Here is a 14,363-nt window from a genome sequence, read left to right as displayed (position 1 = left end):
CAGTTTTTTCGGTTTAACCAAAATCATGAAAATTTAACTAAAACTAAACCAAATAATATATCATTATTCGGTTAACCAAACCGAATTAACCAAATAAACCAAACATCATTTGATTTGGTTCGATTATTCGGTTTCAATTTTTAATCACACCCCTACTCATATCTATCACATAAGTTGACACCCCTACTTGTATCTCTCACATAAGTTGGTTTATGTTTGTGTTTAACCGTGCTTTTTTACAAAAGTGTTTAGTATGCTGAAATATCTTTTTTTTTTCTTTTCAACTTTTATCTTGTGTTGTTTTCTATAATAATGATTAAAAAAGAATTCAAGTTTGGAACTGATAATGATTGTACATGAATTATGTACTTTTACTGACTTTTTGGCATGATATAAATCGGTAAAATAATTTTATGGGTATCCATCCATATTCACCGATGCATCCTAATACAAGGTTAAGAATTTTATCCAAAAACCCCAAACAACAAAATATGACAATTTTTTCTTATACTGTAGGCTGTAGCAGTATACTTGCTACTTTTTGGTTGGAAGTATGATTTCTAAATAACATATTGGTCAGAATCAGATTGCTTGATTAATTATCCAGTGATTATGTCTATGTTGTTGACTTTTGTCTGTTTCATTCATTCATACAAAAACTGTGTCTACTATTATTTTGAATAAGAAGAGAATATATATATATATATATATATATATATATATATATATATATATATATATATATATATATATATGATGGTGGGATTCATGATCTTTTAATGTATGAATAAATTTCGTTGCTAAATGAACTGGCATCTTAAAGAGTTGCTTTTATCATTCACATCTAAATTAAATAAATAAATAATAAATAAATAAAAAGTTGTGATAAAGATAAAGATGAGATTGTAGTTGTTGGGAAACATATTTTATCAGTCATACTCAATACCTAATAATTAAACAGCAAAACTTATCTCTTCAACATAACTTTTTTTTTTGTCTTGGCAAAGCGTTCCTGAGGATCCAAACGTACCTCTCGCTGCATGGCCTCCCACAAATCATCAAACTCAAATCCCTCCCGAAACCACTCCAAGAGTGACTGATAAAGTATTCTTCTATTTTCATCCCAGGCCTTCCTTAGCATGTCACAACTATGAATATTCCTTTTTTTCAACTCATAAATAATTTTCCCAAATCTCTTATGCCCTTCTGTCTCCGGCTTCAACACACTCGAAGGTGCAGCAGCCATAAACTCACGCACACGTTTCACACATGGCAACACAACACCCTCCAACAAAGAATAACAGAAAACACTCACTCTCACTTCAACTCTCTCGTCTTTCACAGGCAAACTGTGGAGTGGGAGCTGCCATAAGTGGTCACCAAAACTCGTATTCACCCAATTATAGACTTGGTCGGTTTGAGGGTTGTAATATGGCTTAGGCTCTGTAAGTGGAGCAGAGAAACTACAAAGATAGGTAGAAAATCTCGCAAGCCATTCCGGTTTTACCCTTGTGGCTCCATGTATATACGCCCGCTTACGCTCCACAAGCTCACTGAAAACCAAAAACTCAGGGGCAGTTCTGGAAACAGACGACCATCTGTGAAGGAACACCGTTTCGTTTACTTTGTGTGCTTCGTATCTTGTTGCACTCACTTTTCTATCTTCCTCTGATAACCCTGAAATCCCTCTCACACGTCTCGCAACTCTATCTGCCCACCCAGCGCATATCGCTTGCCCCAAAAGCTCCTCTTCGTTCAACATCAGTGGATGCTTATTATTGGAATTGGTAGAAACCATCCAAGTGCTTTCTACATCCTCTATGCTACTGTGATTCCACAAAAGATCCGATTGTGTATCAGTATCGCATGGTTTTTGGTTAAACACTAAATGGAGAAGCTGCTTTCTCAGCTTTGACATTTCCTCCATGGTTTTAAGGTGTAACGAATGCTCCTCGCAGAATTGTAACTGGTTTTCTGATTGTTCGAAGCACTGAAGGGCGTAAGCTACAGTTAAGGCATCACTTGTAGGGTTGGAGAATTTTGCACGGGACGTTTTGGATGCTTCTTTGAGTTTCTTTTTCTTCTTTTTATCATCCTTACTTATGATGAGGTTTTCATCTCCTCCTTCAAACTGCATTACGAAAGGATTTGACAAGCTCAAGGCTGCAGCAGCTGCAAGTGCATAACCTAGAATTAAGTTTTGTCTTGTTGATGAACCTCTTCCCTTGTTGTTCAGGATTTGAATGACTGTAAGAAGCATTCGCGAATGACGAGGACTCATTGGATAATGGGACATAGCTTTTCCTAGAGGCGTTAATTTTTCATCGCAATCCAAGGCTTCAAGAGACTTTAAACAAACCTCTGCTTCAACCAATGATTTAGCTTCTGGGGGAGTAGGGAACGGAAACTTTGTTATCTGAAACAAGTTGAACAAAATATATATATATATATATATATATATATATATATATATATATATATATATATATATATATATATATATATATATATATATATATATATATATATATATATATCAATGATAAACACAAATCTCAGACAAGTAACTAGAAAAAGAAATATCATAATGCCAAGGTCACAGCAGATACACATACTTGAATCCTAAGAATATCATATCAAATACAAAAACATAGATTATTTCTCTCTTCAGTTTCCCTTTTGTAAGAAGAGGAATTATAGTGTTGTTTGTTTCACACATTCACTGCACCCTTTGTCCCAAAAAAATATGCAACGTGTCACTTGGCACAATATTAAATATACACTAATTTGCAATTTTGGTCCCCTGTGTTCAAGTGTTTTTTGTATCAGATCCAAAAAAGAATAGCTTTGCATATTTGGTCCTTATTCAAGGTTTCCACAACATTTTTGGTCCGTTGTCATGTAAAATGACTACTTTGCCCCTCCGGTCACTTTTTATTATTGAAATGGCTATTAAATTAGAAGGCCTACAACCCACAAGCCACCCTCCCTCTCAACATAAAAAAGGTAAAAAAGTCATTTTATGAGACATGGACCGAAAATGTTATGAAAACCTATAACAGGGACCATATTTACAAAAATATTCTTTTTTGAACCAGTCCGAATTCCAAAAGAACCACCTAAGCACAAGGACCAAAAGTGTAATTTAGTCTTAAATATAAAGACAAACAATCAAATGTCTTAAATGTCCCCTTAATAAGAACATAACTGAGGAAGCTTATGAACCAAAATTTAACTTACTATGATTACTAATGGGCCAAAAAGAAGTAGCTGGAACAGCCCAAAATGTCCAGTTTTACATTTTTTGGACAGATGAGTCGGTAACAACCATGTCTTTGTATGGTTCAACCAAAAGAAAATGAAAAGTAGAATTAGAATTAGAATTAGAATACCTCTTTAATGCCCATGGATTTCATGAGAAGAACCACACCATCAACCGGAATTTTTAAGATTTCAGCAGTAGAAAAGTCAGGGAATATGTTGTTGAAGACAGCAGAAGAATAGAGACGATAACAGTGGCCAGGTGCTGTTCTTCCAGCTCTTCCAGCACGTTGAGCTGCAGATGCTTTGCTTATCCACTGCACCTCATATGTTTCCATCCCATTTGAAGGATTATAATTCTTAACCTTTTCCCTTCCTGTATCCACCACATACTTTATCCCTGGGATTGTCAGAGACGTTTCAGCAACATTAGTAGCAACCACCACTAACCTCTCTCCTTCCTTCATATCCTCAAACACACGAAGCTGTGCAGATCCAGGAAGCATCGCATACAGGGGCAAAACCGTCAATGCACCCGTCCCCTTACGGGACCCATCATCCTTCTTTTCCTTTTCCTTTTCTGAATCTGATTCTTTCGGATCAGATTCACAACTTGTTTTTTTCCCAGACAAAGCTTCAAAAGCTGCTTTCAGTGAAGCAAAGTTTTCATTTTCTCCCAACACAGATTCGTTATCTTTAACAGAATCCAAATCGCTTTCTTCATCAGATTCATCCTCATCATCATCATCATCTGACAAATCACAATCATCATTATCCGTTTGTTCCTCCATCTTAAATGCTTCATCAATCTCCTTCAAGTCAAAGTCTTGAGAGACAACAACTTTGTTATTTAAATTTAAATTTAAATTTACGTTGGAGTTGGAATTATTGGTCATCTGAAGAGATGCTTTACGCAGCTTACGACACAAGTATTCTACTTCCCTCTGTCCAGTGACAAATACAAGTATTCCCCCAGATGGAAGTCTCTTATGAATTGACAAAATCTTTTTATATGCTTGCCCAATGTAGTCCACAACATCTGTTCTCTTTGAGAAATGTGTAGTCACTGGATATTGTCGACTTGGAACCTGGATTACAGGTGGCGGAGTAGCAAAGATTTTACTTTTACCCCCAGACACAAACTCCTCAACCCGCATTGTGGCACTCATCAGTATCAGTCTCAATGGAAAAATCTTCTTTTCAGGGCTAATTGTCTTTCCTGTTGAAACCTCATACGCTTTTTGCTGCTCATGTATGTTCTGCCATTAAACACAACATCATGAGTTCATGACTCATAATAACCAAATTAAGAAATACAAATATATAGGAAAGATGAGAAAATTTGTATATTGTATCAATTTGCAGGTTTTAACACTATTGAATATACAAGTTACTTTAGACTAACAAGCAAAAAGATATTTGATGATTTTAGTTAAACGGCTGATGTGTTTACTGTTTACAAGACAAACATAAAGGAGTAATAAGTAGAAAAAATTCATGAGCAATTATTTAACTTAGAGAAAATTACACGAATGGTCCCTATGGTTTAGGGTAATTTAACTTATTTTTTTAACTCGGAAGGTCCCTACTGTTTCTTTTTCTTATGCGTTTGGTCCTTGTCTTACCTAAAAAGACTACTTTTCCTTGATTTTTTAATTTATTTAAATTTAAATAAACACACCCCAACCCCATCCCCCTCCCCTCACCTTACCTACCCCACCATTTTTCCCTATTTAAATAATATTCTTTTTAGGTAATACAGGGACCAAGTGCGATAACAAAAACAAATAGTAGGGACCAAGTTCGTAACAAAAACAAACAGTAGGGACCAAACGCGTAACAAAAACAAACAGTAGGGACCTTCCGAGTTAAAAAATAATAATAATAAGTTAGGGACCAAGCGTGCAAATTACCCAAAACCATAGGGACCATTCGTGTAATTTACTCTTTTAACTTATAAAAGCAAAGTATAATAAATGAGGTAAAAAAAGAGAAAATAGTTACCAGGCGTTCGACTATGATGCGAGATAGCATCCCAGTAAGTATGTCTGTATTCAGACTCCTCTCATGAGCCTCATCCAATATTATGGTTGAGTATCGCTTCAACAAAAAATCATTCTGCAACATAAAAACAAATTAAATAGAGGCTTTGGCTTTTTTTTTTTTTTTTTGTTTTTTTGTTGAGGAAGGGTAGGAAACCTGTAATTCTCTAAGCAATATTCCATCAGTCATGAACTTGATAGAGCAGTTGTCCCCAATCCTCTTGTCATGCCTAACCTGGAAACCAACCTCCTTCCCTAGGCCAAGCCCAAGCTCAAATGCCACCCGCCTTGCAGTTGCAAGCACAGCCACACGCCTCGGTTGTGTAACACCAATAATACCACTGCTTTTTGAACCAAATCCAGCTTCATATAAAAACTGCAACAACAATCAAAATATAAAATTCCTTCAATATATGCTTATGATATATAATAATAGTATATATATATATATATATATATATATATATATATATATATATGTAACCAAATCCAGCTCACCTTACCTGAGGGACTTGTGTAGTCTTACCACACCCTGTTTCTCCACATATGATGACACTGATATTCTCATATATGGCTTCCATAATCTCCTGCTCCATCATCACTATAGGAAGATCCATCCTATTCCTTTCAACCTCCTTTGGCCTGCATACACCAACCACTACATGTTTCGGTCGTGAAGGAGCCACACCCTTTGCCTTTGCATCTACCTCCTCTAACTATATCCATAAAAATGTATATGATAAAAATCAAGATTTTTTAAAAATAAATAAATAAATAAATAAAAAGCATACCATGCTTCTACGATGGCTAGTTGTTGCCAATGAATCTTCATGATCTTCTGTCATAGATGGGTTGGTATGCTCATGATCAACAACACTCTTAAGGTCTAATTCAGCTCCTTTGGTAAATGGTGCTTCTGGAGAAGGTGGTGGACTGATATTTGGGATTTCAATATCTGTGTTCATGGGTTGACTAGAGACATTCTCATTGTCAACTTGGTCAGATGAGTGAATTACACTTGAATCACTTTCGTTGCATCTTCTTTTTGAAGGCCAATCACTGTGTTGCAGTACCAAACCTGTCTTGGCAAACTGCACTTCTCTTCTGCGTTTCTCACGCATAGTTTCTACCTACAAAACAAATAAAGGAGGGCAATTTGGTCATTCTCCTGTAACTCGCTCGCTATCTTAGAATTGAATTCAGTTAGAAAAAGTTTTGGGAAGACCACATGAGTGAATTCAGGTTTATCATTGTGTTTCTTTGTTTCCTAGTTCTATTCATTCAATTGCACCAAGGAAGTTTTTTAAGATGTGGACAAAACCCAAACCTGGCCCAGATTGCGTGAAGACCACATGAGTGAATAAGCATCCTCTTGAAGTTTGTATTTACTGAAAAGTTAAACCAAAACAAATGCAGTCAAAAAATAGAAACATACACATGGGTCATGCATCAAACAGAAGTTCACATACTCTAATGTCTCTAAGCTTTTAGATAACATGGCAGATTTCTCCTTTTCTTCCTGCATACAACAAGAAATCAGTCACATGTGCACCAAACAAGTTTAGAAAGAGGGAGGAACGGATCAAAACCTCAAGTTTCCTCAGCTTTCTCTTCTGGGAGTTGCTTGGTTTAAGTTTTTCCTTTTTCTTTGACTTTAGAGGTCCCTTCAAAAGGAAAAGTATCAGCCCATTAAGATCTTGTGAAAGAAAATGTAAGGATGATTGAAAACAAATTACCAGTAGGGCATACCTGCTTCAAACTTCTCTCTTTACTTTTCTTCTTCTTCTTTTGTGTCATCATGATCATGTTGCTATCGCCTATCATCTCCATTTAAGCTGAAAAAAACAGCATGAATATATAACTCAACCACTAAGGGAGTGTTTGGGATTTGCTTATTTAACCAAATAAACACTTTTTGATAAAAAATAAAAAAAAAAAAGTGTTGTTATCCTCTTGTCCTCCATAACTCGAATTGTTATTGATGTGTTAATGATGTCATTCTTGTAAATTATAAATTTGTACTATTGTTAATGTTCGGTTTTTTCTTTCAATCTGCCTTGCCTGTTTGTAATTTGTAACAAATGTTTACTTCATTCTTACAACCAGCAAGAATTCAGATTTGGCTGTTTACCAGTTTATTTTTCTCAAAAAATTGTTGCTGCATTAAACCAATTGAAAACACTATACACATGAACTTCTTGGTACTATGAACAGAAAGAATTTGTATTATTCTAATTGTTCCAAATGTACTAAGCTTCACTTTCATAAACCAGTATATGAACTTTATTACTTGTTCTCAGGTAGTGTCAGTGTGTTGTCTTTAAAGTTAATATGAATCAGTTTTTTTGATGTAAAATTACTTTTTACAATAAACTAATAGATGTTGAAAGCACATGAAGGAGCAGAAGTTGACATCATTGATAGATTGCCAGCTCGGGTTGCACATAATGAACAACATAAAACACATATATATCAATATCATACAATATTAACACAGAAATCATACATAAGGTCTGTAACAACAAGCACACATATTAGAGACTAATCGAACGATTAATTTCAGCTGCTTCATCTAATCAGACAAGCATACATTTGAACCGAACCAGAAAAAAGAAAGTGACTTACCAGGAGACCGGAGGAGAGACCGTAGCTGGTCGCGCCGTCGAGCGGAGGTCTGGAGGCGGATATAGGAGAAGTGTCGATGGTGCAGCCGTGCAGGTGGGAGAGAAATTGCAGTTGTGCTCGTGAAGAAGAAGCGTGGAGGCTGCTGTATCTGAACGACGGGAGCTGTGAACGAGGTATAGGTTTTGAGGGTATTAATGTAATTTTATCTTTTATACTAGTTTGAAGCCCTTTAAAAATAATAATAATAATAATAAAAAAGATAATGATTGAGAATTTTGGATTTTATTCCCATTTAATCACTAATGTTTTTTTATTATATATTTGTCCGAACAATTAAAATTGTTCATATTTTACTCTTATGTCGGTCATAATGGTAAAATGTGAAATGTTTCAATAGATCAGTGGCAAATAGATAATGAAAAAAAAAATTTAGTTACCGGTCATAAGGACACAATGAACAGTAGATAATAAAAAAAAATTTAACGACTAAATGTGAATAAAATCGAAAGTTCGTTTCCCTCTAAAAAAGTTCAATAACTAAATGTGAACAAATTTCCTTTTGTATTGTGTTTTAGCAAATTATTTATCTTTTGTCAAATTCTAGCAACATTTGTTGATGAAGAAAATCTATGAAATAAAAAAACAAAACCCAAAAAATATATTAAAAAAACGAAAAACCAAAACCGAAATATGAAACTAATTGTTTAGTATTTTCCAAAATAAAAAATCAAAATTTCCAATCTGATTTTGGTTTTACAAAAAAAAAATGAACAATTCTCACCTATAGCTATTAAGAAATTATGTTTCATAGTAAGAAATTACGTTGTATTCTGAAGAGAAAAATTAAAAACCTTATTTTTTTTAAGTAGTTATTTAAATATGAATTGTTTTTTCTAAAACCTTTTAAAATTATGAGTGATTTTTTTAAAGAAAAAAATAACGACGTTTTAATAATTGAATTTATAATTATTTTTTTTCTAGAAAAATATTTTTGTAAATGTAATATGGAGGGGGTGGTTTGGACGCAATACTTCATAAAACATGTTAACAGATTTACTTAATTCTATATGTCTAGTTAAATAATCATAAATTTCAATAATTATTCAAACTTTTTAAGTAAATACAATCTCAGATATAAATCAAATGTCCGAATAAATTAAAAATGTCTAAATTCTAAACAACTTGACTTTCATTTTTGATATTATTTTTAATACTAAACTAGGTGGGGAACCCCGGCGTTGCGGGGGTCACATAAGACAATTTTTTCCCTTCTTTATTCTTTGTAAATGTTATTTGAGGAACTATTTAATAGCTTCAAGATAGTGTATGGGATGTTTGAATTGGTTTTTGAAAGTGATTATGTATTTGCCTAAAATTTGCAAATGAGTTGTCAATTTATCTAAAATTTGCAAATGAGCTGTCAACTTAGAAGTGTGAACTTTTTTTTGGTTTTGACATGAGTAATAATTAATTAAAAAGAAGTAAAGAATGAAAGTGTTTTTTTCTATTAAGGAAATAACAATGTACTTGGTTAATGTAGGTTTTATATTTCATAAATAGCAATGTAATTGCAAAGTTCTTTGTTTTTTGTTTAAAAAAAACAACCTTCTCCTAATTTTTGAGCATGTATAATCACAAAAAATGAATAAAAACATAAATAAATAGTATCATAGTTGTATTCAATGGTGGAGTTTTGGTAACAGCCATGAACGGACCAAATTGCATTTTTTCCCATGACATGATGAATTCGGAGAGTGACATCATTCTGAGCTATCACTTACACAAATGCACAATATCCCTCCAGCAAAATAGTGAACTTTAAAATTTTGATTTTTCTAATATGCATTCCCCACGTATTACATACACCTGCACCAACATAATGGAATTGATTATGGAATGCATCTTCTCACTGAAAAATAGAATTAGTAACAAAAGACAATGTATTTTGATTGCTAGAAGCATACAAATCTTCAAAAGGGAGATATGTGATAGAAGAACAGTAACAAAAACTTGTAAATGCTGACATTATTCTGTGGAAGAAATTACTGGACTTTCAAACAGGGATAAACAGTTTGGCGCAAATCCGGATCCCGTACCGGTAACGTACTTGAACCGGTAGCGAACCGTACCGAATTTTAAAATATAGGGCGGTACTCGGCTACAACAAATGACCATAATAGTACATGGTTGCAGCAAATGACCATAATAGTCAAGTGTAGAGGTTTTTTGATTTCATCAACTTACTTCTTGGTTATTTCCGAACGAATCACTCGCTTTCCTGTAACAACAATATAAGATATGTATACATAATTTTCAACGGTTTTCATTTTTAGATGGACCTTCTTCATTGCATGATTTGCATGAAAACGATCCAACAGATGCCATCTTTTTTTTGTGTGCTTGGAGTATTAACCTGTAAATTAAGTTATAAGTTTTTTGAACAAAAAAGGGTAGAGGGTAAAATAGTAATTTTATTATTACCTTTGCAGTGTTGAAAACTTCTATCTTGCAGTCTTGGAGGATGCTAATGGATAAACACTTGCAACATCATAAATATACACCTGGTTTATATCTTTGTGATTAATTAATCTTTTTGTCAAAATCATAAAATGGTTAATTTATCTGATGAATCTTGTGTAATTGGAGGGCTATAACAAACAAAATGATAGTATTGGTTTAATATTTAGCAAAAAATAAAAAATGTTGCAACCTTGCAATTATAGCTCCAAATATAAAGAATTAAACCGGGTTGCAATGACGGTTACCTTGCATAAAGATGTGTTATTTAAAGTTTGAATGGCTTTCGTTAATCTAAAAAGTATCTTCAAATAAGAATATAGGTTCAACTATTAAATGGTGATAATAACAACCTTCTTTCATCTGTTGCTGCAAGTGTTTTCTTTTATCTTCTTTCAACCACACGTACCCCCGTCATCTCACCAAGATACACAACGACCTATAAACTCCAGAGTATATGCTATCATTATTTGTAATATTAATATTTTTTAATGAATATAAGTCATACATACATACAATTGTAATATATCGTTTTTAATTAAATGATTCAACAATTTTTTATTTTTATAATACGGTAAATGCATAAAAATACCTCTACAAGAGCATCAAAATAAAAAATGTCCCAGCTGTTCAAAGATTTTTTCATTTTTTAATTAATTAACAGTTGTCACACTCTCTGTTAATATATCTAGGAATCATGTAAACCAACCTTAACACGACATCTGGTTCAAATGTGGAGCAAGGCAGCAAGAAGGTTATTCAAATCACCTGTACAATAGCCACAAACTAAGAAACCCTAAAATCTAAAAAATCACATTAAAATTATAGATATTTGAAAAAAGAATAGAAGCTTTATATTAATCTGAGCACCATCGCATCAATTTGATTAAAAAACTAACCACATCGATGTCTTCTTCTTATTACTGTTCCAAATGGAAAAAATAAGAGTAATAAAAAAAGAAATCTTCACCTTCCAGTCATAACCCTGAAGAAAAGAATCCATGGACAAAACCAAAAGCAATATTCTGAAAACATAACTGTACTAACCTCATATGATATTTTTACCAAAAACTTATAAAACTGTAGTTAAATCTGTGTGCTCATAACACCGCAAACCCATCTATCCATACTAATCTGGGGAACAAACAGCAAACCAAACGTTCTCAAATCTAGAAAAACAAATTAAAAAGGCAACAAATCAGGGAACATACCTGATTTCATAGCTAGAGGTGGATCTGGCACTATGATTAGCAAAAGTGAGAAAAAAAAAAGGACTGACTTGGACATCCACTGTTTTGATTATCTGATCTCATCCAACATTTCCCTTTCCTACTCGAAGAAGGTGTAGATGTGTTTATGAACCAACTTCGAGCTTGATTAAAAAAACAAATAGATTGAATGCACATTAGAAAAGGATATGCAAACAGATACTGATTTTCACTACTAAGCTTGCTTTTATAGGGTTTTATACTTTCTAAAATGAATCAAATTGGGCCAAGTGAAAAGTTTTACAATATTGCTAGATCTGTATAGGTTTCAAGCTTTTATTAAGTGAAAGTGGAACCAAATGCATCTACATAAGCAAGTAAGTGAACTATTATTACAAACTAACTACAAAGTGAAAGTGCTACATATCTACTAAACATGCAACACGAGTAGTCTTTTCAAAACAATACAAAGGAGCCTACCACTCTGCATCCTCAGGAACAACACCAACTTCGAATGTCATCATGTGTGTTGCTCTTCCTGCAACATCATATCCAACACAATTGTTCAAACCGTCACCCTAAGTCCCACAATTTCACCAAATAATGAATCAAAATAAAGAATCTGAAAGGGGGCGTATGTTACATACCAGTGTAGAAGACCCAATGAACAGGTCGTCTAGTGACTACATCCTCATAGTAAGTAATGAAATCAACCTTCTCCCATACATAACAGAGGAAGCCGTCGACTTGTCGTTGATCGATGTAGGTGGCACCGTCAAGCCAATCAGAGATAAGGATCCTGACTTCCAGCTGAGCGGAGGAGCACTTGCGATTGGAATCGAGGGTATAGAAGAATGATGTACCATTGTTCCACTCCAGGTCGTACTTGATGTTTCTGAACTGATGTTGGATGATGTTAAAGTTATGGCCATTGGGCCAATCGTACCGAAGATCTATCAATTGAAGTTCGTCGGTGTAGTTCATGACCAGAAGTGAGTAGAATTACTCCGGCCATGGCGTTGGCTTGGGCGGCTCCTCCCCCTTTGTCGATAATGCTGCAATGGTGGTCAATAGTAAGATGGAGAGGTAGAGATTGACATTATCGTAAGTGCTTCTGCTTCTATCTTCAACCAGCGATCGACAATTACAACAACAATCTGCAGCAGAAGCACCACCAAAAGATCGACAACTAAACATTAGAAGCACACCAAGTCGGGAAAACCAATCGATCTGAGAAACCAAAGTGTGAACTACGGGGAAGAAACTCAAATCAAGAAGTGGTTTGAAGAATATCACTGAAGTGGATTTTACCTTAATGAAGGGTTCGTCTCCTTCTGCCCCGCACCTACCTTCGTCGATATTTCTGTGGATGGAAAAAATAGACGATGAAGAAATTAGATGAAGAAATGAGTCGGTCGAAGTGAGGATGAACGCCATCGGTGACTCCGATCTGAAAATCGGCAGTACTGTGCTTCATCATCGGTGGAGAGAAGATCGAGAAAAGAATATAAAAATAAGAAGAATCGAGAAGACTTGTTAGGGCTTGTAGACGATTTTGACGGGAGAAGAAAAATCAGAAGAACAAAGAAACTGAAGGACCAATATTCCTTACCATGGTCGAGGAGCGAACCCGATGAACAGTACCCTAGTTAGAACTTTGGTTAAGCACTATTCCTAAGAAGTGCTCCCCTTTAATATATATATATATATATATATATATATATATATATATATATATATAAGAATATCCTAATATAATATATCTCAATACATCGAGTATAACAACATATATATAATTTGTAACATCCCGAGTCCAGGTATACCTCGAGAACCTTGATCTTTTGAGTTATTGTCATTTTTGGCCTAGATTATAAAAACAGTGAAAAACGAGTATACCTTGAGAACCTTAGGGTACGCTTAGCGTACTCATCAGTGTGCATACAACGCGGAGACCACCTAGTACGTTGGGCATACTCATGGGTACGTTGGGCGTACTAGGCCCAGAACCTATTGGTTTCGTTTTTCATTTTTTATACTTTTTTTGGGGTTTTGTTTTTTTTTATAGATTTATTCATCAACAAATGTTGTTAAAATTTAACAAAAATACATAATTTGCTAAACCATAATACAAGAAGAAAGTTTGTTCACATTTAGTCATTGAACTTTTTTTAGAGGGAAACGAACTTTCGATTTTGTTTACATTTAGTCACTAAACTTTTTTTCATTATCTATTTGTCACTGAACTATTAAAACTGTTCATATTTTACACTTATGACCGGTAACAACCGGTCATAAGGGTAAAATGTGAACAGTTTCAAATTCAATAGTTCAGTGTCAAATAGATAATAAAAAAAAGTTTAATGACTAAATATGAACAAAGTCGAAAGTTCATTACCCTTTCAAGTCATTAAAAAATAACTTATAACACGGTAAAGTCACCATAAATAAGCCCCTATCCATATCCAAATATATTTTTAGTTTATTCGTTTTTTAAAAAGAAATGTGTATAAATGTCCTTATATTTTGATTTTATTGTCAATAAAATATGTAACACCCCAAATTCAGAAGGTCAAGAAAGGATAGAAAACCCCAAGTCAAGAGGTCTACTCGTCGAGTCCAGGGAGGAATTCGACGAGTGGGAGCGAGTTCCATGTCGCGGATTAAGTGGTGGATTCGGCAGTCGGGGGACTGACTCGGCGAGTCTGGTCTG

At 34.3% G+C, this 14,363-nt stretch overlaps 1 protein-coding gene and 1 pseudogene across 1 annotated transcript; both read right to left on the bottom strand.

Annotated features, from left to right (window-relative positions):
• Window positions 1-865: 865 nt before the first annotated feature.
• Window positions 866-8,109, bottom strand: FAS4 (RNA helicase family protein). Its single transcript, XM_078986531.1, has 11 exons — window positions 7,929-8,109; window positions 7,053-7,138; window positions 6,893-6,967; window positions 6,773-6,822; window positions 6,631-6,691; window positions 6,095-6,433; window positions 5,807-6,019; window positions 5,461-5,679; window positions 5,266-5,379; window positions 3,393-4,520; window positions 866-2,416 (listed from the first exon to the last, which is right to left on the bottom strand). Exons 2-11 carry the CDS (start codon window positions 7,131-7,133, stop codon window positions 968-970), a joined length of 3,729 nt encoding a protein of 1,242 aa, XP_078842657.1. The 5' UTR covers window positions 7,134-7,138; window positions 7,929-8,109; the 3' UTR covers window positions 866-967.
• Window positions 8,110-12,022: 3,913 nt separating this feature from the next.
• Window positions 12,023-13,090, bottom strand: LOC145036367 (uncharacterized protein At4g14100 pseudogene; annotated as a pseudogene).
• Window positions 13,091-14,363: the final 1,273 nt, after the last annotated feature.

This window comes from Lactuca saligna, chromosome 3 (assembly GCF_052625555.1).
Source record: "Lactuca saligna cultivar CGN05327 chromosome 3, ASM5262555v1, whole genome shotgun sequence".
Lineage (NCBI taxonomy): Eukaryota > Viridiplantae > Streptophyta > Magnoliopsida > Asterales > Asteraceae > Lactuca > Lactuca saligna.
Note: the sequence above shows the minus strand (reverse complement) of the source record. Positions and strands in the feature narration are given on the sequence as shown.

Excerpts from the sequence above, each read along its gene's own strand:
- FAS4 (XM_078986531.1), bottom strand. The coding sequence starts at position 7,133 with ATGGAGATGATAGGCGATAGCAACATGATCATGATGACACAAAAGAAG. Across the intron at positions 6,968-7,052 it reads AAGAGAGAAGTTTGAAGCAG|GGACCTCTAAAGTCAAAGAA; the intron begins GTATGCCCTACT and ends TTCCTTTTGAAG. Across the intron at positions 5,380-5,460 it reads TATTGCTTAGAGAATTACAG|AATGATTTTTTGTTGAAGCG; the intron begins GTTTCCTACCCT and ends TTTATGTTGCAG.